Source organism: Nyctereutes procyonoides, unplaced genomic scaffold (assembly GCF_905146905.1).
Source record: "Nyctereutes procyonoides isolate TBG_1078 unplaced genomic scaffold, NYPRO_anot_genome, whole genome shotgun sequence".
NCBI classification, from domain to species: Eukaryota; Metazoa; Chordata; class Mammalia; order Carnivora; family Canidae; genus Nyctereutes; species Nyctereutes procyonoides.
In genome coordinates, this window is record NW_026575122.1 from 28,470,421 (window position 1) to 28,494,885 (window position 24,465).

At 42.0% G+C, this 24,465-nt stretch overlaps 1 protein-coding gene across 2 annotated transcripts in view; it reads left to right on the forward strand.

Moving 5' to 3' along the window:
• Window positions 1–8,576: 8,576 nt before the first annotated feature.
• NTN4 (netrin 4) overlaps window positions 8,577–24,465 on the forward strand; it is a 121,974-nt gene continuing 106,085 nt past the window's right edge. For both annotated transcript variants that reach the window (XM_055336500.1, XM_055336501.1), the window contains exons 1-2: window positions 8,577–9,084; window positions 11,896–12,425. In XM_055336500.1, coding sequence (XP_055192475.1) covers window positions 9,030–9,084; window positions 11,896–12,425 — 585 coding nt within the window. In that variant the 5' untranslated portion in view covers window positions 8,577–9,029. The remainder of the gene's footprint in view (window positions 9,085–11,895; window positions 12,426–24,465) is intronic.

The window sequence follows — 24,465 nt, forward strand, 5'->3', positions numbered from 1 at the left end:
TCTGCCATTTCTAGATAATGACAACTATAACACAGTTTCCCAACACAAATCAGCCTAATTCCCCAGAGCCATTAACTGTTTGGCCTTCATCTACCTTTTCCTCCTCATCTCTTGCTGATTCCCAGGAATCCCTTCCCTTAATGGGTGTTACTTATTGTCCTGGAGACACTTTGTATATTGTGAATATACAGGTGTGGCCTGAGCATTTATGTGACCATCACCAACAAGGCTTGCCCACACCTGCCACCACATCCATCCAAACCTATCCAATTGTCAGGACCCAGTTTAGTGCACATCCTCCATGTAGCTCATCTCAGCTCCTGAGCCCATGGTGTTCCACCTGCTGCTAACTGCCTACTTTATATGACACTCTTCATGTCCTGCTTTATCAAATTTGCCTTAAGTTGTTCTACTTTTGAAGTGAAGATGTAATCATAACAATTATGGTATTGTTAAAAGCTTAGAAGCCAGAGAATCAATAATCTCTAACATTTTGATATATTCCATTCCTTTTTCATATATATATTTCCTATAGTTATAGTTAAAGTATAAATACAGTTGTGCTTCCTGGTTTTTTTTCACTCAATATATAAGGGGGAAAAACTATAGTTGAGGATAATATAGTAATGCAGGGGAGGGTGGGGGGACAACTAACCCAGTTGGAAGAGGAGAGAGTAGAAACGGTGGTGTCACAGCAATTTAACTGAATTTCTGAGGACTTGCCAGAGTGAGCCAAGAGAAGGAGAGAAGAGGATTGGGCAAAGGCAGAGAGTGTGTAGAAGTAAGAGGCATGGAGCACTGCTGTCCATCTCAGAGACTGTGGGTAGTTCACTGGGGGCAGTGCTAAAGAGCCTGTGGCCGGGAGCTGATGCATCACAGGTTTGGGGCCAAGCAAGCAGCATGAATTCCATCTGTCAGTGATGGGGAGCCATGTTTGGACTTGCTTGGGCCAAATACAACAGTAAAATTGTTAACTTTTGATGGCATATATAGCTAATTGTCTACTCAATATTCAACCTCCTTTTCTTTCTAATAGGAGCCTGATTGCATTAAGGGTGGCAATAAGCACAATTAAAATACTCAGCACCATCACCATCCTCTCCCCACCCCACTCCACGCCCCCATACTTCCTTATGGTCTGCAGAAGCTATATACCCAGTTCTGGACAATTAGATATAGGCAGGTATGCAAGGTTGCTTGGAAAGCCTTTTAACTTAGCTGACATATATCTCTTTTCCTTCTCTTCCCATCTTTCTTGTCTAGATTGAGGACACAAGTTCATAGTCCTTCCTTTGACTATGAAGAAGAAAACTGCACAAGTCTTGATGACTTTCTTGAGCAGCTTCACTTGTACTGGCTGTATACCTTTTATATACATTTTATCATGAGAAGAAAATCAATCTTAGTTTGGTTAAGCTACTGAGTTGGGTTCATGTAACTGAATGTAATCCTATATAATATAATATCATATCCATTTCTTGGAGTTTTTAAAAGGATTTTATTTATTTGAGATAGAGAGTAAGAGAGTGAGACAGTGACAGAGAGAGAGAGAGAGAGAGAGAGAGAGAGGGAGAAAATGAGAGCACACAAGTGGTTAGGGAAGAGCAGAGGAAGAGGGAGAAGCAGACTTTCTGTTGAGCAGGGAGCTTGATGGAGAGAGATCCCAGGACCCCAGGATTCCTGGCCTGAGCCAAAGGTACACGCTTAATCGACTGAGCCACCCTGGTGTCCCCATTTCATGGAGATTTGAAATGAATTTAGCATCTTAAAGATTCTGGGAAGTCCTACTTAACTATAACTTACTGTTAAGATTATTTGACTACAAAATCCTTTTTCTTTTTTTTTTTAAATTTTTTATTTATTTATGTATGATAGACACAGAGAGAAAGAGGCAGAGACACAGGCAGAGGGAGAAGCAGGCTCCATGCACCGGGAGCCCGATGTGGGACTCGATCCCGGGTCTCCAGGATCGCGCCCTGGGCCAAAGGCAGGCGCTAAACCGCTGCGCCACCCAGGGATCCCACAAAATCCTTTTTCTTCAGACCACTTAGTACAGCTCACTGTACACGAGTAGTTCTGCGGAAGTCTGAAAATACTACTCTTTTTGTGTTGATCTAGCAGATGGATAGTTGTGACATTCCACAGGATACAGAAGATAGGAGGAATAATATGTCAGGGGAGAAAGATGATGAATTTAGTTTTGAATGTGTTGAATTTGAGGTGTCTAAGTAGAGCTGTCTGTTGATGATTGGATATACAGCCCTGAATCTCGTGATATTTGGAAATAAGCAGGTAGATGGTGGTTAATAAACTGTGATTGTCAAAGTAGAAAACATTATAGGAGTGCTTTAGCCTATGAAGAAATTGGCAGTCTAGTTTTGATCCCTTCCTTTAAATGTCTAGCTATGTCACCTCTCTTAAAAAAGGAAATGAAGAAGATGCCACGTAAAATCAGACACCCTGGACTTCAAATCCTAACTTGTCTGCTTACTTCGCTCTGTGACCTGGCTCAGGCACCTAACTTCTCTGACCTTCGGTTTCCCCATCAAAGAGTTGACAACCCCACCGTAGAGAGTCGTGAGAATTGTAAAGTATTCAACATTGTGCCTGTAAGTTGTAACTGCTCCATCAATGCGAATTTCCCTCTCCCTTTAGCTAGAGGAGATCTGTGGCCTCATACTTTCATTTCTTGTGTGATGCTTTCATAGACATAGGGCAACATTTAAAATTAAGCCAGGGCAACCATTTAGCTTCTGCCTATTAAATATCTTTATATAACCTGAAGACGAGGGATGCCTGGGTGGCTCTGTCTGCCTTTGGCTCAGGTCGTGATCCTGGGGTCCTGGGATTGGGTTCTGCATCGGGCTCCCCATGGAGAGCCTGCTTCTCCCTCTGCCTGTGTCTCTGCGTCTGTGTGTCTCTCATGAATAAATAAATAAAATCTTTATTTTACTATCGTATGTATATAATAAAACCAAAAATGCTTCCTGTGTCTTGCTTTTGTCTACCATTTCATAAATATTAATTCATTTAATACTGATAATAATCTTATTAATTAGGTGCTATTATAATTCCCATATAGCCAATGAGGAAATGGTTGCACAGACAGGTTATTTATTTATCATTGCCCATAGTCACACAGGTTGTAGGTCATGGAGCCAGGATCAAGCCTGGGGAGTCAAGCCATCCATGCTCTACCCACTATACTATTACATAAAAGACACGAATAAATTAAAGGAATCATTCATACTGTTGTTCTTTCATCCTCATGTGGACTTTTGCCATTGTTGCTTTGTCTATTTCCTTATATTTAAAAGAGTAGTAACTTGTCTCTGAGCATCTTTTCGTCATTGTCAGAAATAGCAATATGTATGGAAAATGTCTGTTAAGAGCTATTTAGAGGAGAAAGTGTTCAAGTTTTGTGTCAATACAGTGCTGTCCAGAGTAGCTATCTCTGTAAAAACAACAAACTATTCTTGTTTGTTTGAACTTTCTAGGCTCCATATAATTAATTTAAGCATGAGAGAGCATGTGTGCCTTTTTTTTTTTTTTTTTTTAAGAAAAGTACTGCTTACCTTCTTGGAAAAGCACATGTAGTTTCAAAGGCCCTCACTCCCTTCCTAGGAATGAGCAGCTGTAGCCAGGAAGCACATGAAATAAGAAACAGTGCCAGTGGCAGGAGGCTTAGATTAAAGCTTAAGGAAATTCCCAAGATGATGCTTTTAAAGGGCAGAAACCAGGTAGGAAACAAAATACAGGATTATTTCAATGGAGATAATTCTTCATTTAATTTTCTCTCAGTAGTCTTCTAGTTCCAAGAGAGATAAGATTGTATTCATGGAAAATTGATGGATAAACATTGACTTCTTTAGAAAAAAAGTCTGAAAACCCATATTTGATCTCCAATGTATATTTATTGGATGGTCTAAATTTGGCACTTATATCTTTCACATCACTTTCTCTCTCTGTAAATGCACACAGCTATTTGTATTCCCTCCCACACATTGATGCTTCAAGGATAAATGAGACCATGTTTATAGTCCCATGGAGGAAAGATACTAGGTATACTAAAAAATCACTACTGCAAAGTTTTTCCCTTCCTTGGAAATGTATAGTAACACCACATGTATACAGTGTTGTTGAAGAGTCAAATTTTTCATAGAAGTGATTTTTTTTTCAGAAAATAGATATTTATCCCATTCAGGACTAACAGTTTCTTTTTAAACTTTTAACCATTTTTTCCAGTTTTCCAATTTGAATTTGTTGACCTTTTTTCCTTTAAATTAATATTTACTGAATCCTCACTATCTACAATATACTTTAATAGAACTTTCTTCTTTCTTTCTTCTTTCTTTCTTTCTTTCTTTCTTTCTTTCTTTCTTTCTTTCTTTCTTTCTTTCTTTCTTTCTTTCTTTCTTTCTTTCTTTTCTTACAAGATTTTATTTATTTATTCATGAGAGACATACAGAGAGAGATAGGTACAGACACAGGCAGAGGGAGAAAGTAGGCTCCATGCAGGGAGCGGAACATGGGACTCAATCCCCGGGGCCTCCAGGATCAGGCCCTGGGCTGAAGGGGGCGCTAAACTGCTGAGCCACCTGGGCTGCCCAAACTCTTTCTGATTAAACAAAATGTATTTTGTCTTTTATCAATGACCTTTCATCAATATATGAAAAGGAGATTTTAATTTGCTTCAAGGATATCAGCCAGTACCATGAAGCTGTTATGCATTTTGAGGCTACAGAAATATAAGCCCTAGACCTATGTTGAGGAAACTACTAGCTCTGTTTGTTTTACTCTACACCAATCCAGATAAACCTGGACTTGAGTCCTAGATGCACAGTATAAGACACTGAAAAACTGTAGTACATCTGATAGGGGATGACAAAGATTGTGAAAGTTTTGGAAATGATGCCATATGGATAATTAAACAAACACCTGGAGAAGAGAATAGTTAAGTGGAGCAATAAAATGTGACTTCAAATCCTTGAATATCTATCAGAAAAGAAATTGGACCTATTCTGCATAGTCACAGAAAACTAAACTATAAACGTAGGTAGAATTTTAAGAAGAAAGATGTCACAGCTCAATAAAACACTACCAAAAATGAAAAGGGCTGCTTCTGGGGCACCTGGGTGGCTCAGTGGCTGAGCATCTGCCTGTGGCTTGACTCACGATCCTGGGGTCCTGGAACCGAGTCCCACATCAGGCTCCTCACAGGGAGCTTACTTCTCCCTCTGCCTGTGTCTCTGTCTCTGTGTCTCCCATGAATAAATAAATAAAATAAAATAAAAAAGAAAGAGAGAAAGAAAAGGACTGCTTCTAGGCTTTTGTTTATTGAGATTTCTAGAGCAGAAACGGGATGACTATTGGACAGAGATTTTGTGGAGAGGTTTCCTATGGGGTGAGAAGTTGGGCTCAAGGATCCCTAAGGTCCCCTCTGATGCTTAATATCATTCATTACATTAGGAACCTCACTCATTGTATTAAGTTATAACAGAGTGACACCTTACCAGCCTTTTGGGGCTTTGCCTCTACTAAAAGGCCTCACTCAGATTGCTGAGGGTTTTGTTTTTTGTTTTTTGTTTTTTTTGTCCATATGGCTACCTTTTATAGTTCTGTCATTCTCCTTATTACCAGTTGGCCTCAGTTCATTTCTTGTTTTAATGTCATCCCACTTCATTCTAATTTGTTACTTCTACTCTGTTGTGGTCTAGGAAAATAGCATAACCAAACTTGTTAACATTGCATGAATAATTTAAATGAATGTCTGAAGAGCTCTCCCACGAATAAGGTCTTTGGTGCATGGACTTTTTACCATCTATTCTAGTTCTTAAAGGCCCTTTTAGCTTTCTTCCAAGTTCTTGGGGGTATTTTAGGTTTAATTTGTCAAGTATGTGGCTCCTGGAAACTTGTCACAGAAATTCCATAAATTTGCTGAGCCTCCTACTAATTCATAAAATTAAAATAGAAAATTCTGAATCCATTACTGAAAATTTCCAAAATAATCATAGGCAATGATAATCTCATCATTGAGCAAGATTTTCCTTATGTAGGTAAACTTGCCCCAGACAGCTTCTTCAAAATGGAAATAGAATTTGTAACTAGACCATATGACTAGGTGAAATTGATTGTCCTGCTAATTACTTTTCTCTCCCAAGCTGCTTCATATGGAAAGTACTGGTGTAAAGGTACAGATTCCTCTAGAATATGGGGAATCATTCTGATTTTATCAGTTTTCTTCTCATTCATGTACTTATATATAGCAATAGTTTTAATATAACCCAATAAAAAATATTTAATGAAAACTTATTATATATCCAGCAGGTATATAAGAATATATACATTCATAAACCTGTTATATATATAACATATTTATCTCAGTTAAGAATAATGAAGAATATGAGAAAAACATAATAGTGTTTTATATAAAGTATGAAGGAAAGAAAGAAAGAAAAGGGCTCTGCCATTAAGGAACTTAACATCTTGTTAAAGGAAACAAGAACCAGTTATAGAGCAATCAAGGAAGTATCTCATCCAGGCAGGACTGGTACAGATAGTAAATGTTTCCGAAATCTGTAATGAGAAATGGAGTAGTTCTGCCTCAATATAGTAGACTCAGAGCTTAATAATAAATGCGCTCTTCCTTTCTTTTTCAAATTGCTTTGGCCATTAGATTAATACTGGTGCCATGAGCCTTTGTCTATTATAATTTCCTATCATTTATTTGGTAAAAAAGAATAATTTGGAGAAGTGTTTCAGTGACTCCAATGGGAGCATATCCATAAGATATGAAGAAAGCCCCAACACTGTCAATATTTGAAAACTCAGTGGGTTTATTTTCTAAAGTGTTATACTAAGCAAAATAAGTCAATCAGAGAAAGACAATTATATGGTATCACTCATATGTGGAATTGAAGAGACAAAACAGAGGATCATAGGAGAAGAGAGGAAAAAATAAAACCAGATAAAATCAGAGAGGGAGACAAACCATAAGAGACTCTTAATCATGGGAAACAAACTGAGGGTTGCTGGAGAGGAGGAGGGTGGGAGGATGAGGTATCTGGGTGATGGACATTAAGGAGGGCAGGTGATGTGATGAGCACTGGGTATTACATAAGACTGATGAATCACCCACCCCGCTTCTGAAACTAATAATACATCATATGTTAGTTAATTGAATTTAAATAAAAAATAAAAAGCATGAAAAAAATTAAAATGCTCCACAAATTGCTGTACCATACCTTTGCCACTCCCCAGTATTTGCCAGAGGAATAATTTTAATGTCTCCCAGACAGATGAAGCTGACCTCACCCCAGTTCTTCTTGGGAGATACAAACTTCTTACATATCCCCAGGTGAGTCATGAAATATACGTACTTGAGACCCCAAACTCTGAATTGTCATCATCAGTAACACACAACCCAATGGTATCTGTAATGTAGTTAATTTTCTGAGAAATATTCAAAGGTACAAAATGAGCAGGGCAACAAAAACAGGGCTTTCTACCAAACTTTTGCCTATCCTTCTGGATGTGTGCATAGAACTATGTTTTCATAGGACTTGCAAATGTCCCAGACTGAAGTACTATTTAATCTCCTCCCATAAGCAGCAGTCCTGAGCAATCCTATCCACAATTAGCTGCTTCTGGTTGCTACTAAATTGCTCCTCCTAACTTATTTCACAACATTATTGTTTCACAGCACAACACATTCTGTATGGAGTGAAAATGTTTGGAAAGACCAGTTTCTCTTTATCATGCCCCCGCCTCTAGACAAGGATGTTTCCAACTGCCCACCAGGCAGCCAATCCTGGGACCCTTTTAGTACCTTGAGTTTGAATTAAGGAACGCCTTTTACGTCAAAATGGATACACCTCGGGTAAAGTAAGCATTGACACGTCTAGCCCAGATGCCCTCCCCCGCCCACCAACAGCGAAGGCCACTTAGCCGCTGGGGCGCTTTCCAAAGCCCGTGGCCCGGAGCGGGCTTGGGGGGTTCCTTTCCTGGACCGTGAGGCTCCGAGAGAAGGGGTGGCGGAGATGGGGAGTGGAGGGGAGGGTTTGTTTTGCTGGGGGATGTGGGAAGTAGGCGCTCGCCTGTTTCGCGGTTTTTTAAGCCCCTTGGCATGCCCTGACCTGATCAAGAGGGAGTCGACTGCTCTCTGGAATGTTCCGGGAGAAGGTGGGAGACTGCTTCCCAGAAGAGGCCTGTGGGTGCTGGAGGGCACCAGGGGGGTCACGCGGGGAGATGCAGGGCAAGCGCCGGCAGGGGCAGGAGGGGAGCCGGGGGCCGAGGTGACCCGCGCACGCGGGGGCGAGGGCGGGCGGGACGCGCGCAGCGAGGCTTCGGGGGCGGCGCGCGGGGCCAGGAGACCCCTCCCCGGCGCGGCGGCGGCGGCGGCGGCGGCGGCGGCGGCGGCGGCGGCGGCGGCGACCCGGCAGCGCAGGCTGCACCGCCCCGGCTGTCAAGCGCGCGCGGGGGGCGGGCAGGAGGAAGGGGTGGAGGTGCAAGGGGAGGAGGGCTGGCACCGGAGCGCCGCGGTGTCGGTGCAATAAAAATGCATCCCATGGAACTGCCCGTGGAGAAGGACGGGACCGAGCCGCGGCAGCGAGAGGAGGTGGTAAAAGCGGAGGAGGACGCCCAGGCGCGGCGGCGGAGGCGGCGGCCGGGAAGTGAAAGGTCTCGGAAAGTTCAGCGGCTGCTGCGGGCGCCGAGCCCCGGGCTAGCGGCGGAGGAGCCGCAGGACCGCCCCGCGGGGGCCGCGCGGCCAGGCCGGCTATGGTCCCGGGGCTCCCGTCGCCCCCGAGGAGCCCGGGCCGCTCCAGGCCGGTGCGCGAGGGTCACCCCGCCGCCCGGCGCGGCCCCGGCCCGCGGCTCCCGGCCGCCGGCGCCCGCTGACGGAGCCTGGCGCCCCAGGAGCGGGAAGAAATCAAGAGCCCCAGTTCTTCCCGAGGACTGTCGGCGCTTCATCCCCCCGCCCGGCCCGCGTCCTCCCGGCTCCTCCCGGCTCCTCCCGGCTCCTCCCGGCCATGGGGAGCTGCGCGCGGCTGCTGCTGCTCTGGGGCTGCTCCGCGGTGGCCGCAGGTGGGTGGTGACGCTGCCGGGCCCCCACCCTCTCGCTCGCGCTCTCCCTTCCCCACCTCGGGCCGCGGGCCGCGGGGGAGTGCGGGCTGGGAGCGCCAAGCTCAGCTCCCGAGGATGAAATGAGTGGCCATGTTCCGCCTCTCCCCCCGGGTCTCTGCGGTTTAAAATACTATTGATTTTTTTGCAACTGCGATGCACATGCCCTTGGGTAACCCGATATCCTGGGTGCGCTCTGCCGGGGATACCGCGACCTTGGTTTCTTTCTCGGTTTGGGCTTGTAAAAAACTGCCCTTTCCACTTTGTGAGGGAACAAAGGACCCAGCTCGCCATCCCCCGGCACTTCATGGCCTGAGGAATGATGGGGAGGGATGGCCCGGCGACCCCGGGCGCGCGTGGGCCGCGGCTGCTCTCCCGTGGAGAGCCGTCGCCGTAGTCCCCGGCCTCGCGCGGGGCATGAGGGGACCAGGTAGGCACACCTGGGCGGGGGTGTGCCCTCCGCCGTGGCAGTGGCTGGAACGCACTGAGAGCCCGGGCTGGGACGAGAGGCGGCGATCGCCCTGGGTGCAGGAGCTGGCTGGCCGTGCCCTGGGAATTGGTACCCTGGCTGCGGCTCCGTGGGAGGTCGGAGGCGGGTCTGCTCCCGGTCTCAGGAACTGGACGACCGGCAGAGGCCGTCTCCCTCCTACTCCCATCCCGGCTTTCCCGGGCTGCCCGTGGCCACCGGTTGCTAGCGCGCCGTTTCTAAATTCGGGAGCCCCTCGCTCTGTCCCTCTACCCCCCCCCCCGCCCTTGCGGGTCACCTGGTTTCCAATTAGGAGTAAGTGCAGCTCAGTGAGTGAGGGGGAAAGCGCTTGAGGGACTCTTCAGCCATCCAGTCTCTAAAACGTTTCTCGTTTGCTCTAGAAAGGGGAGTGTGGGCTGGAGGGATGGACTAGTGGACAGGGAGCACTGACGCGCTGTGCCCTCCCTTGGGCTTCTTCCACTCTGGCCCCAGAGACGCTGGCACACAGGAAAGCAGAGTTGTAGAGTCTTCACCCCAAATCGGTCAGACTCAGGAGCATCCTTGCCACACTTGAATAGTCACTTCTTTAGGGATCTCCAAGTACTTTGTCCACTGATTATTTATCTGGCTCCAATCTTTTCTGTACTTAGGAGTTTGGAGGCATTTAAAATGCTTCAGTACTTTCCCCCAAGGAGCCATTAAAGGTCTAAAATTTTACTTCAGTTTTTCTTACTGATGCACCCCCTGCCTGCATTGATGCGTGCTCCCCCAACCACAAAGTGAACTCTATTAAGCCTTTCCCTTTTCAAACCCTGTTATGGCAAAAAACATGCAAGCAATCAAGAGGTTGTAAATAAATATCACAAGGCAAGTGTTTCAAGTCAAAAATACTTGTACGGGCAGTATATGATTTTCCCCGAAATGCTTTACAGGTGAGTCATAGCACACTGTGTGTTTGGGTGATCCTGGCCACAAGCAACTGTTGCTCCAGCTAATCAGAACAGTGGCAAACAGTCCAGGCATAATGCACATTTGAATTTGACATTGAAAAAAATATGCCTAAGGAAGCCCTTTCTTTTGGTTGCAGCGGCTATGTGGGGCCGGGGATTGTCAGCCAGTGTGTGAAAAGTGTCTGTTTTAGTCTAAGCTGTCATTTGGCTTCTCCAGCAGTACAGTGATAACAGTTCCGAGGTGCTCTTTCTTAAGAAACAAACGTTCAATTAGCCAGAATTTGGGGTTTGACTTCCTTTTCCTTCTTTCCTTCTCTGTTTTAACTTTTAAAATAGATGATTTTGCTTAAGGTATTCATAATTAAAATGACAAACCCAAATTAAAGGATTAAAATATGCAGTCAGGATGTTAATAAGTGGATAATGTTTATCATTTTAAGCAATTTTGAGACATTAAAGTCTGTTGGACCTTTGAGTGGAAGCACATGTTTCTTTAAGAAAGTGTTTTAGTTCACAGATAATGTTTAAAGGTGCTGTTAGTGGCTGCCAGACTGTAAACATTCTCCTGTTAAGCCAACAGGCAACCACTATGTAACCTGTCATAGGCAGAAGCACTGAAAGGGCAGAGAGCATGTCAAATAAGCTTTTCTGCCATTTGGCAGTTTAGAGATTTTTTTCTTAGTTATATTTATTTAATATTAAAAATAAACATTATGCATCTGAACTCCAGTGGTTTCTAGTTTTGCCTTCCTAAGTGAGATCCCATTGTATATTAATTAAATATCTCATATTGCTTTTCCTAGGGAATTTGTCCCTTCACATTGTTGGATTAAAATATAATAGAATTCAACATTTCCTCCTTAATGCATTCTAATAAGCATATTAGATAATGCTAAGGACTAAAATTATATTTGAAAGACTTAAATTGGGTGGTCTTAAAAACATTCTTGTTTTTTGGTATTATTTAAGTGATGACTTCAAAACAAATAAGTATATTTCTAATATACTGAATACTTAAATCTTTTAAGTACTAGAAAGCCAAGTACTTAAAAGATTTAGGCCCATCATCTTTCCACAATGTTTCCATTTTCCTTCCTCTCTCTTGGCCCTTTATCTGAAGTGATTTTTTCCCCCTTTATGTGAATCTGACATAGGAACGTGAAATGCATGCATACACACATGCACACTCACACACTTGTAAATACAAATGCAGCATAAATGTAGAACAGTATTCATGCTCAAATTTGATAGAATTTCCTCTTTGGCGAAAGTCGTAAGGTCTTTGGGGATGTCTTGTTGAAGACATAAGAGCTTTCCAGATGGGTTTGTCTTGAATAACATATGCTTTCCCTTTCCTAGGACTGAGTGGAGTAGCTGGAGTGAGTTCCCGCTGTGAAAAAGCCTGTAACCCTCGGATGGGAAATTTGGCTTTGGGGAGAAAACTCTGGGCAGACACCACCTGTGGTCAGAACGCCACTGAACTGTACTGCTCCTATAGTGAGAACACTGATCTGACTTGTCGGCAGCCCAAATGTGACAAATGCAATGCTGCCCAGCCTCACCTGGCTCACCTGCCAGCTGCCATGGCAGACTCATCCTTCAGGTTTCCTCGCACATGGTGGCAGTCTGCTGAGGATGTGCACAGAGAAAAGATCCAGTTAGACTTGGAAGCGGAATTCTACTTCACTCATCTAATTATGGTGTTCAAGTCGCCCAGGCCAGCAGCCATGGTGCTGGACCGGTCCCAGGACTTTGGGAAGACATGGAAGCCTTACAAGTACTTTGCAACTAACTGCTCGGCTACATTTGGCCTGGAAGATGATGTTTTCAAGAAGGGAGCTATTTGCACTTCGAGATACTCCCATCCTTTTCCATGCACTGGAGGAGAGGTAAGACCACACATTTAACTCTCCGCTGTAAGTAAGGGAGAAAAATGTTACCAGCCCACATTTTTTTTTTAAAGCATGGAGGTATACTTGTAGCAACATGAAAGAAATTAGAATTTTTCATGAGCTTTATTTGTCATAAATTATTTCTCACCCTTAGATATGGATGAGTAGTCATTTTCAAGCAGGTTGTCCACTGGATGGGTTTAAGTTGGAATTCTAAGGTTTTAATTTTCTTAATTTTAAGAAAAGGTAGACATACAACATCATTACTCCATCTTAGAGGTTTAAAGGCTAATGATTTCTTCAGTTAAAGGGACTACTTACAGTAATTCCTAAGGAACAAGAGTTACTGAGACAGCCTGTTCCTGGAGTCCATGCACGCTGGTATCTTCCTGAAACTGTTAACATAACTAGGAAGTAAATAAAACTAAAGCCAAGGGAGAAAAACAATCTGTTTGTCAGAAGGATACTTTTGTATAACACTGGAGTTTTATTGTTAAGATTACAAGAGTGCATTGCAAACAAATGAAGGTAGTTTCTTTTAAGATACAAAACTTCTTTTTGGACTCACAGACATTATCAGTTGCAGTTTAGGGACTTCCTTCTATCCTAGACTGAAAACCATCTCAATTTCATTTTGCAAAACAGCCTCCTTAGCTACTAGCCCAATTTCTATATGGAATGTTTTCTCCTTGTTTCATATTTCCCCTTCCCTAAAGGGGAAACAGGTCTTTTTTAACTTATATACCTGGAAAGCCAGCCCCCTCACCCCAGCCCAGCATTATGAAGACATTTAGAGGAAACTAAGTTAAGCGAAAGCAGTTTAAGAGAATAAAATACCACCATGTAGATCCATTAATATGGACTCAGATGGGTGCCTGGCTGGCTCAGTTGGTAGAACTCACTCAGGGTCATGAGTTCAAGCTCCATGTTGGGCGTAAAGCTTACTTAAAAAATAAAATAAAGTTTAAAAATACTGATTCAGAGAAAAAGAGAAGAGAGAATATAATCTTTCTAATTCTGGTACATGTCATGAATACACAGACTAAATTAGTGGTTCTCAGGCAGGGGTGATTTTGCCACCCCCCCTAGACCATCCCAGGGGACATTTAGCAATGCCTGAAGACATTTTTGTGGGGGTGGAGGGACACTACTGGCATCTAGTGGGTATAGGCCAGGGATGCTGCAAAACCTCTTACAGGGCACAAGACCGGACCACTCCCACTCCCAACAAAGAATTCCTAGCCCCACATGTTAATAATAGTACCAAGGCTGAGAAAGAAGTGAGGCAGAAGTCCAATGTATATAGTAGGAGAGCTACACAGACTAAGATAAGCTCTCTTCTAGTAGTCCTTTGTATCACTCCTCACCGGCTTCCCAGATGACGGTACTTAGTTAGCATTTATTGAGCCCTGACTATGTGTCAGTGTCACTAATTCTGCCTTTGGTTTGGGGAAAGGGGTGGTTGCAAGCGGCCTAATGAAAAGCTGGTTTGGGAACTTCTCCCCCCGCCCCCCGGCCCCGGCCACTGCCATAGACATATATGGCTTTTGCCATATAATTCAGCTACTTCTGTGTGCTCCCTGCAGACCAGGCACAGCGCTAATGGTGTGGGAACCAAGTGGGATATGACACAAACAGCACACCGATGATTTTTCATTCTTCTTCTTGGTCTCTAAAGTTGGCTTCAAGGGTGTCTGGGTGGCTCAGTCGGTTAAGCACCTGACTCTTGGTTTTTGGCTCAGGTCACAATCTTAGAGTCGTGAGATAGAGCCCCACATGGAGCCCCGGGTTGGACACTGTGCTCAGTGCAGAGTCTGCTTGAGATTCTCTGTTTCTCTCTCTGTCTCTCTCTGCTCCTCCTGCTCATGTGTGCATGTGCACGAACTCTCTCAAATAAATAAATAAATAAATAAATAAATAAATAAATAAATGTTTTAAAATAAATTTTAAAAAGTTGGCTCCATATTATAGGCTATGTGCACCCATGATGGACATTTTTAAAGATACCAAGACAGGAAAGAGACGGATAAATTAGACTCATTGTTTTCTTATGTGGAGAACACTTTGTGTTGCAAACAAATGAATGGCTTGAACTCTCAAATTGCATTGGAATTAATCCACATGCTCATATCGGTTGCCTACATCTCAGTGCTACTGGGCCATGTGTATCTATGAAGGAACAAAAATACAGTTTCAGTAACCAGATGGCAGGCATGTTTGCTTAGCAAATATCACATTGAATGTATTACAATGGCCCAGCAATTACTTAGAAATAACTAAAGTCACATTTATTTAACTTAGGGTAGAAGCAAAATCTTATATTCTTTAAAGCCAAACTACTTATTGTCATCAATGCTTTTTACAACAAATTTCAAGCAGAGAGGACTAAAATTTAAGTTAAATATTTTGCCTTTTATATCCAGTTTTTGTCATCTTTTATGTCCAGTTAAAAAAATTTTCATTGTAGCTGTTATTTCAGCAGTCTTATAATTCAATGGCAAAAAAAAAAAAAAAATCAAGAATCATCTGCTTCCCTCCAAAGTATTTTTGCAAGTAGACAAACCATCTTCCCTTCAGAGCACAGGTTTGGAACTAAATTGGAGTTTCAATTCAGGAGTCTCCCTCCTGAGTTGGAGAGTAGAAGAGAGTCTTCCTCAAAGATAAGGATCAGAGGACACCTCCCTGGAGGTGATTACTACCCATGTCTCCTGTGTTGCTTTGGAATATAAGTTAGTGCTGAGCTACATACTAATTTTACATACAACTCTATATCTTTGGAAATTGATCAGAAAAGTTGGCCAATACCCTCGGGTCAAATAAGTAGTCTCAAATTTCATTTATTGCTTATTTATAATGTAGACCTATATTTTCCTCCGTTCAATGTAAGACTTCTGAGGACTTCCCTAGGTATTATCCTACCACTAACATAAATATATCCCAGACTTAATTTGTTGTCATTATTCATTCCAAAATACTTCTTTGGGCTTTTAGGGCCTTAGAAAGACCTGTAGCTTCATGTCTAAGAAATCAGATACCTCCATCTTCGGAGTTGAAGGCACCAGTCATCTGAAAGAGAACTTTTAAAAATAAGGGCCTCAAAAGCCACCCGGAAGAATACTTTTTAAATCAAGTTAAATCAAAGTTAAATCTGCTACACAGCCACCTCCTAAACCGGTTAGTAGTTACGACAAATGGTTGCCCTACAATGTGTCTCCTTGGCAGGAGAGGAGACTATGGCTTGCTCTGAGGCGAAGTGATTTACCGACAACATTGCATTAGTTAGTTATATGGCAGAGGCAGGGCTAAATCATAAGCCTTCTGATTGTAAGTCTAGTGTTTGTTCCACAAATCAATGTTTTCTCTTCATTAGTGACCCCCCCAAGAACTGCTCGCAGAGAGATGTATGCATATTTCTCTACTTGCTCACTCTCTCACAACCATTTGTTATTCATTTGGATGTGACATGAAGATGAAAAAGGAGGTGCCAAACAGCTTTCTCCTGAGCAGGAATGTCCTCTGAGGTATCAGTGGTGTTTTGGGAATAAAAGGTTCCGTGACCAAACTAGGTTGGGAAACACTAACTAGGTTTAACAAAATTAACATCTATGAGTACATAAATGTTCTTCTTTTGTGTTCTGTGTCTCCAAGTGAGAAATATAGGATGTGACATTCCCAAACTTATTTGCCCAACAAAACTTTCTTTTTGCAGAACTCCAATTACTAGCTTTCAGAGCCCCAGAGATCCACAGAGCACAAGTTGGGAAAGGCTGGGATGAAGCTATTAATGTTCCCAAAATCCTGGTAGAAGGACAGATGAGGGAGAAGTTGTTCAAGGGATACAAAGTTCCAGTTGTGCAAGATGAATAAATTCTGGAGATCTAGTGTACAGCAATGTGACTGTAGTTAACAATACTTCGTTGTGTGCTTGTAACTTGCTAAGAGGGCATATCAAGTGTTCTCACCATACATATGCAAAAAAGTGGTAACTATCTGAAGTGATGAGTATGTTAATTAGCTTGAACATGGTGATTATTTCACAGTGTATGTGTACATCAAGTCATCAAACCATACTCCTTAAATATATTTCTCAATTTTCACATATACCTCAATAATTTTTAAAAAGGCACAGAGAGGCCTGGTGCTTGGCATGGTTTGACATCAAGCCTCTATGACTATTAGGGGCTTCATCTCCCATTTAGCTGGAGCAGTAGGTAATAATAACTTTGAAGCTGAAGATGAGAGGTTAATAGGCTTTTTTGGTGATTCAGAGAAGCACCTTGGACCCTGTCTTGGGTACAGGGAACAGACAGAAGCGAGGAGGTGCAGCAAGTCATTTTAGTTCTGCACAGTGAGGCCTCATGCAACTAGAGTTTCTATTGTAACTGTTTAGGAGGCTGTGGGGTCACCACAGTACCTCTAGGGTGATGGAGTCATCTTCTCCTTAGAAGTGACCATTGCTGCCCCCTGCCCTATTAACTCACTGCAAGAAGAACTCTATTCAAAACTGGATAGCAACCAACTAAACCACACAGATTTTTTTCCCTCCAGGGCATTATGAATATAAAACATTCAAAGAGAGGCAGCAGTACAGAAAAGCCAAGAACAGAAGGCTGGTCCTAAATGAAGCAGTAAGGAAGGATTGTGTCAGCCTTCTTTGCCTCTGTATCCCCCGCACTTAAAGCACATTGTTTGGATCACAGTAGGCACCCAACAAATCTGTAATGGAATAAATGAGCATGAACAAATGAGTGATATGACAAGTAGGAGAATATCCTTAAATGACACAAGGGGAGGAATGATTATAAGCCTTGGGTGATGGGGGGATAAGATTCAGAAACCTGATTAACATGGAGAAGTTGAACTGGTAAAAATGAGATAAGTTGTGGTTGGGAAAGGCAATTAATGGAGGACCTTAAATTATGTTTATGCATTCATTTGTCCATCAAATAATTTTTAGGCTATTATGTATCTGATGCCATTACAGGTACTGGGGATATGGTGGTGAACCAAAGGGATAAAAGTCCCTGTCCCCATGAAGCTTAGGTACCCGGGGAAGGGGGGTGGAGAGAGGACAGACAAAAAATACTTAAGCAAAATATATAGTATGTCAGAGTGTGATATAAGTACCAAGGAAAAAATGAAACAAGGTAGAGGATAGAGAGTGCTAGCAAGGAGGGCTTGCTGTTTTAAACAGATTGAAGAATTCATGTTTGATGGAATAGTCCATGACAAGAGCTCTGAGATCCTGGCAAGTTTTCTCGAGTGAACAAAAATCTATAATTAAAGGTCCCATGTTTTTCAATCTGTAGATATGGAAAAATGAAGTTGTGTGTTATACTGACAAACATTGTTAAAAATCCCTCTTGCTAGTGTTTCATAGAATGACAGCATTTGAAAAGGAACTTAAATGTCATCAATGGAAAAACACATGACTGATGAGTAATCTGAAGCCTACAGGGAGTTAAATGACTTGTCTATAATTACTCAGCTGAAATCCATGTTTCCTGACGTTTAGCCCAGTGCTGTTTCCACTATACTAGTTTGAAATTCCTTTGCCCCAGTCAGGTAGTGTGAAAGATACAAAAATGATATACATTGTTTTCCTCCACCATCCTTATAGTCCGCTGTAAGAGATTAACAATCCTGGGTAAGAGATTAAACATGATCATTTGGGGGCTGATTTATTAAATAATATGAGAGAGTACATGATTAATTTCCAGATACATTATGCAAATAATATGCCTTTCAAAATCTGAGCATTTTGAACGTCCTTTGAAGGACGTCTCTTTGGCCATAGAAAAGATAACACTTCAATACCTTGTGGTAAAGTCACTATGGCACAAGTGTGCAGAACGTGATAAATTACTTAATCAGGTTTTTGCAGGTATTTGCATTTATAATATGCTAAGCAATATTTATATTTTTAGCTGAAAAGATAAAGTAATACATGAGTCAGAATGCTTTCTAAACACTACTCTTTGGTTAGCTACTTGTTTTCTTCAATTAGTGAAATCAACTTGTGCCTATTTTTGCAGCAACAATGGCCATGAATCATGGTGGCAGGTTATATCCATGTGCCAGGCATTCTGTAGAGTGCACATATCCATTATTCTCACAAGAACCCTTGTTAGTTGGGTCCAGTATTAACCCCATTCTACAGAAAAATAAATTGAGACTTAGTGAGTCAGAGTAACTTGGTCAGACTCAGATAAGTAATGAGCTAACCCATGCCAGAGCTGGGATTATTAGCTTGCCTTAAAATTATTTATAGGATTAGGTTTTAGTATAACTAAAACAATTTTTTAAAGGTAAACTAGTAACTGCTCTAAGCAATTTTTCTAATAAAGTTATTCATCCAGTGTATTAATGTTTTACTTTGAACCATATTCTTAGCTCTAATTTATTGAACTTCCTTGAAAATAATATGTTGTATATAGTTGTTTAGAGTGCTTCGATTATCCACACCCTAGGGATACTCCCTATAGGGGTGGGGCTAGAGATTTATAACAGTGTTCTTAAAAAAAAATGCCTTTAGTTTAAAGAAAATCCACAGGGTGATTTTTAATTAAAATTATTTAAAGAAGCTATGTAGGGCAGCCCGGAGGGGCTCAGCGGTTTAGCACCACCTTCAGCCCAGGGCGTGATCCTGGAGACCCAGGATCAAGTCCCACGGCTCCCTGTGTGGAGCCTGCTTCTCCCTCTGCCTGTGTCTCTGCCCCCCTCTCTCTCTGTGTCTCTCATGAATAAATAAGTAAAGTCTAAAAAAAATTAAAGAAACTACATAAAAATTAGAATAAACCCAGAGATTAAATCATAAACTTTGATTTATTGATTTCAAAGAGTAGACTTGTCTTCCAAAGATACCTCCTTCCTAGCTGTTAAAAAAAAGTCTCTTAGCATCTGTTCTGTTTGCTTTGCATTTGTTCAATTAGATGGTTTAACTTTGCTAGTATTTTCTTAAAATATTCTGGAAACTTTCAGAAATCAGATTATAAAATGCTGATTCACATTGAAAAATTAAGGCCAGACAATGAAGAGCAGATGAGGAGCAGGCACCTGGAGGTCAGGTATATCTGGACTACAAGAGGCGTTTCTTACCAAGGAATGGAAAGCTCTAGAAACCAGAATGGTGGTGTTAGGGATTGAGCGCTCTGGAAGCTGAAGAAAGTGCATTATGACAGAGAATATAGAAACCACTTCTGATGAATAATCATTAAATGTCTGAAAACTCAGTAAATATAACCTCTCCCTCTGGAGTCTGCACCCCCATGCACTCTATGTCCCTCACATGTAACTATAATATCATGTCCCTTATGTCTTCTACTCCTATAGTGCTCACTTCTTGAGGAACTTTATCCCATCTGTCATTGTATATGCCCTGTGGCTTCCAGCCCCCCAATCTCTGTACCTGACACAGGTCTCTGCAAGGCATAACTGTCCAAAGTACATTTATTGAATTGAATCATATGAAAAAAACTACCTGTAAAGTAATAATACTGTTTATTAACTGTGTTGGATGTTACACATCTGCTAAGCACTGATCTTTTCCAAGTAGTCATGATTCATTCATTCTTTCTATAAATATTTGTAAAGTGTCTCCTATATGCCAGCCACTATTTTTGGAGTTGAAGATACAGAGAAAAAAAAATCTTGCCCTTGAGCTTACATTCTAAATGTACAATGCTAAACAAGGCAAAACATATAGGATGTTAGACAGTGATAAGTGGAAAGGAAAAAAATTAAGCAAGAGAAGGGGCCAGAAAGTGGTGAGGAGGTTTTTATTTATTTATTTTTTTTTATTTTTTTTTTGCGAGGAGGTTTTTAATGTTTAGAAAGAACTCCCAGGGAAAGCCTTGCTGAGATTTTGGATAAGGACCTGAAGGAAAGCACAAGTGAGAAGTGGATATATATATCTAGGGAAAGAGCAAAGGCCCCAAAGATATATATCAGGGAAGTGTGCCTGATGCCATCAGGACAGTGAGGAGGCTGGTGTTGATGCAGAAGGGTAGAGGTACAGCATAATAGGTGAGATCAGAGGTCAAAGAGATATTTAGAATGTGGGGCCTCAAAGTAGGTGTCACGATGGCCCAAATTTACACCTAGATCAGTTAAAGCCTGTTAATTATTTTCAGCATCCCTTTTCATTCTCCCAGTAGTCCCAATTTGTACTATAAAGTATTATAAATTATTACTGTAAGATCATTGGTTTTTACTCTGAATGATATTGGAAGCCATTGGAGGTTTTAAGCAGAGGGAAGAAATGAACAATTTATTTTTAATAGGACCACTTTGGCTTATGTGTTAAGAAAAGACCAGAGAGAGAAGCAGGGAGACCGGCTAGAATGCTATGGTGATAATTCAGGCTAGATCTAACAATATGTGGACAGAGGGTAGTGATGGAAATGGTGAAAAGTAGTTGATTCCTAGATCTAGTCTGTGGAAAGAGCTAACGTTATCTGCTGACAGGTTGGATGTAGTGTGTGAGAGAAAGAGAGAAATAAGGATGCTGCATTCACCTGGAAGAATGAAATAGCCATTTCCTGAAGTGGAGAAAACTCTAGGGAGGCAGATTTAGAGAGAAGTGCCAGAAGCTCATTTCTGGACACATTAAGATGAGTTGCCTATGAGATATCCAAGTGGAGATAGTGAGTAGGCAGCTGGATCTGTGAGTTTAGAGTTCAGAGGAGAGGTCTGGACTACATCTTTAAATTTGGGAGTCATCAGTATAGGGATGATATTGAAAACCATGAAACTGGGTGAGATTATCAGGGAGTGGATATGGATGGAAAAGAAGGAAGTCCAAGAACTGAGTCCAGGGGAGGATCAAACTTAGTCCATTGATGCTGCCATTACCAAAAACAAGACAAAACAAAACAAAAAACCACTCTTGCAAATCCCAAGGCTTTTATGAAAACCAGTCTTGCCAGTCTAGGGGGTCCGATGTTTGTTTAATTAAGAAACAGCATGCATTGCATAACATTGACTTTCCACAATCAGGATGGCCAATGCAAATTCTAAAATGACAAGTGTGAGGGAAGGCTTAGGAGCTGCAATTCTAGGTTATCAAAAGAAGGGAAAGTGCTGATTGGATACTGAATGAGGATGGAGAAGGGGGAGGGAAGAGTACTGAAGGGGAAAGTTGCTTTCAGGGACCTTCAGATTTTAAGGGCCTCATTTCGTTTTGATCTATCCAACTCTTCACCCTCTTCTTAAAATTGCAGCTGCAGGAGCAATTTTTTGGAATGATTACAAAAGATTATTTTTCGAGTGCCCCTGGGCCATCCCAGTATTGGAAATTAAAATGTAGCATTGTACACATTTTTTCCTGCTTAGTGTGTTATGAAATTTGATTTGCAGAATGTGACAGAGGACATCTACCTAAGGCATGGGAGCTATACAGTTAGTCCCATTTAAATACGTGTTTACACTGTCACAATTTTTAATGTGTTTTAATTAATGCTTTACTTAATGCTTACCATATTAATGTTCAATTATTTTGCTAAGGAGAAGAGAAAGCCAACATTTAGAGATTGTGGTGGGAGGTGCCAGTTTCTGTGTCAGGCATTTTGCATACATCTTTCTTAATCCTTGAGGAACAAATTCTTTTCCTGGATGCTTTGTCTTGTTAAGGAACAAACAAAAACAAAACACCAACCTTCTTTCTATATCATAATTCTCTTCTCTTCCTAGCCTTCCTGCAAATGATAGAGGAACAGAAGCCTTTTCAGGTCAGGCATCAGCTGTGTTTGCTAATGTTACTTTACACTTCATAATTACAGCTCCTAAAACAATAAAATAATTGTGAAAAATACTCACATGCTTTCTACATGACATCATGTTCATTTGTGCTAACACTGTATCTTTTGGCTGCCACTGAAAAGGGCTTCTACATTTAAAATTAGGTTGGAGAGAATGTAGTCACTCTCTTATACTGTTTAATATCCATTAAGAACTATTGTTTCCATTTATTCCAGCCAATCTGATCCTTCTGGGGTCCTTGAGGTTTTCCATCAATTCCTCTTGTAATTGATGCTCCAGTTCTCTCATGTGACCTCCCCATATCCCTATCTCCATATGAAAGCAGAAGTCAATGGAGGACATTTCAAACCAATGATCTATTAGAAGAACCAGGCACCTCACTCCCCAAGAACCTTCATCTTTTTTGTTTCCTACTCTGACACCCGAAGGGTGCAACATTCACCTCTTTGTAACAGTAGCTTCCTCCACGATGATTATCAAAGTTCAGGAGAATGTAAGCCCACTGGGGTTCCTTTGGGTGGAGTGAAGTAAGGAGGTAGAGTTTGCAAAAACAAAAAAAAAAAAAAAAAATTGCAAGGTGACTGTCAACTCCTGCTCCCCAATTCCTTTCCTTCCTACGTGCGCTATCAATTCTGGTTTGTTACTTATGGCCATTTTTCTTTCACATTTTCACTTCTTTCCTGAAGGTATCTAGTTTTGCCCCACCACTGCTTTGATCTCTTCTCTGGCTCAAAATATGAACCTGTCTGTGAAGATGAACATGACACCTAGCATGCCGCCATGATTTTCTCTCTGGAGTCTTCTATCTCTTCCCTCAACTTCTTTGCCCCCTTGTGTTCCCATCACATTCCAATTTTACTGTTCACCTTCTTGCTCCTTCAGCTAGACAGCTGAACTCCACTGGGAAGAATTAAAAACACAATTGTACTGAGAGACGCCTCTATCGATTCATGTTTTCCAGTCTCATCTGGCCCTCATACTTCCCTGGAAATCCTTTTTAATTCGGCCCTCTTTCGTTCCTGTAGTGAGTCTTTCAGAGCTTCTCTCCTCTCCCTGAGACTTTTCCTCGGCGCCACCCCACTTCCACTTGCTTTCAGCTGGAGAGTTTGCCTCCTACCTCACTGAGAAAATAAAACATTGCATGAATGGCATCACAGGCTAACCCAGAAAGGCCCATCAAGGTGAAAGCTGAGATTCTTGATTCCTTTCTCTCCTCCAGCCACTGACAGTCATTTACCAAGTCCTATCCAGTTCTGCTCCTTGGGTCTGTTTTGAGTATGCATGCTTCTCTCCATCCACAAACAACATCCTGGTGTAAGCTGCCATGATTTGTCATCTGTGCACATCCTTGACATATTCTTGTGAATATCCATGCTGTTCTATCGTACTTGCTCTCCAATCTGTTCTTTATGCCATACTCCAAAGGGACTTTTTAAAATCCAAAATGTTGGGCAGCCTGGGTGGCTCAGCGGTTTAGCGCTGCCTTCAGCCCAGGGCCATCCTGGAGTACTGGGATCAAGTCCCACATCGGGCTCCCTGCAGGGAGCCTGCTTCTCCCTCTGCCTGTGTCTCTGCCTCTCTCTCTCTGTGTGTGTGTCTCTCATTAATAAATGAATAGAATCTTTAAAAATAAAATAAAATAAAATCCAAAATGTCACTTCTCTGCTTAAAAGGTCTTTTGCACCTTTTAATGTGGCATGCTAGGCTCTTTCCGAATGCCCTAGCCTTATCTCTCATCACTGCCTCTTCCGTCCTTGCCTCCAGCTGTAACTACTGAACTACTTGTGTTACTTTAAGGTGCCAGGCTCTCTCCAACCCTCTGATCTGTGTGCACATGCTTCCTTGTCCCTTTCTCTTCTCTTCTCTTCTCTTCTCTTCTCTTCTCTTCTCTTCTCTTCTCTTCTCTTCTCTCTCTTTTCCCTTCCCTTCCCTTCCCTTCCCTTCCCTTCCCTTCCCTTCCCTTCCCTTCCCTTCCCCCAATCCTACTTTTCATTCATTTAGCTGAGTTGTCAGTCAAATATTTTTCGGATGGATGGGTTGATGGATAGATTATTTATCCTTAAGGGCTGTTTAAACTTCACCTCTTCCTAAAATTCTGGGTTAGGTGCACTACACATGTAAGTTGCACAGGTGCATCCATGGCATATGTTCACTTCTTTCCTAGCATTTATCATGTTGTTTTGTGAGCCCCTTAAAGTAGCTCAGACTGCACTTTAAGACATACTGTCTTACTACCTATCATGCTGCCTGACATATTAAATAGAGGTTTTTAAAATAA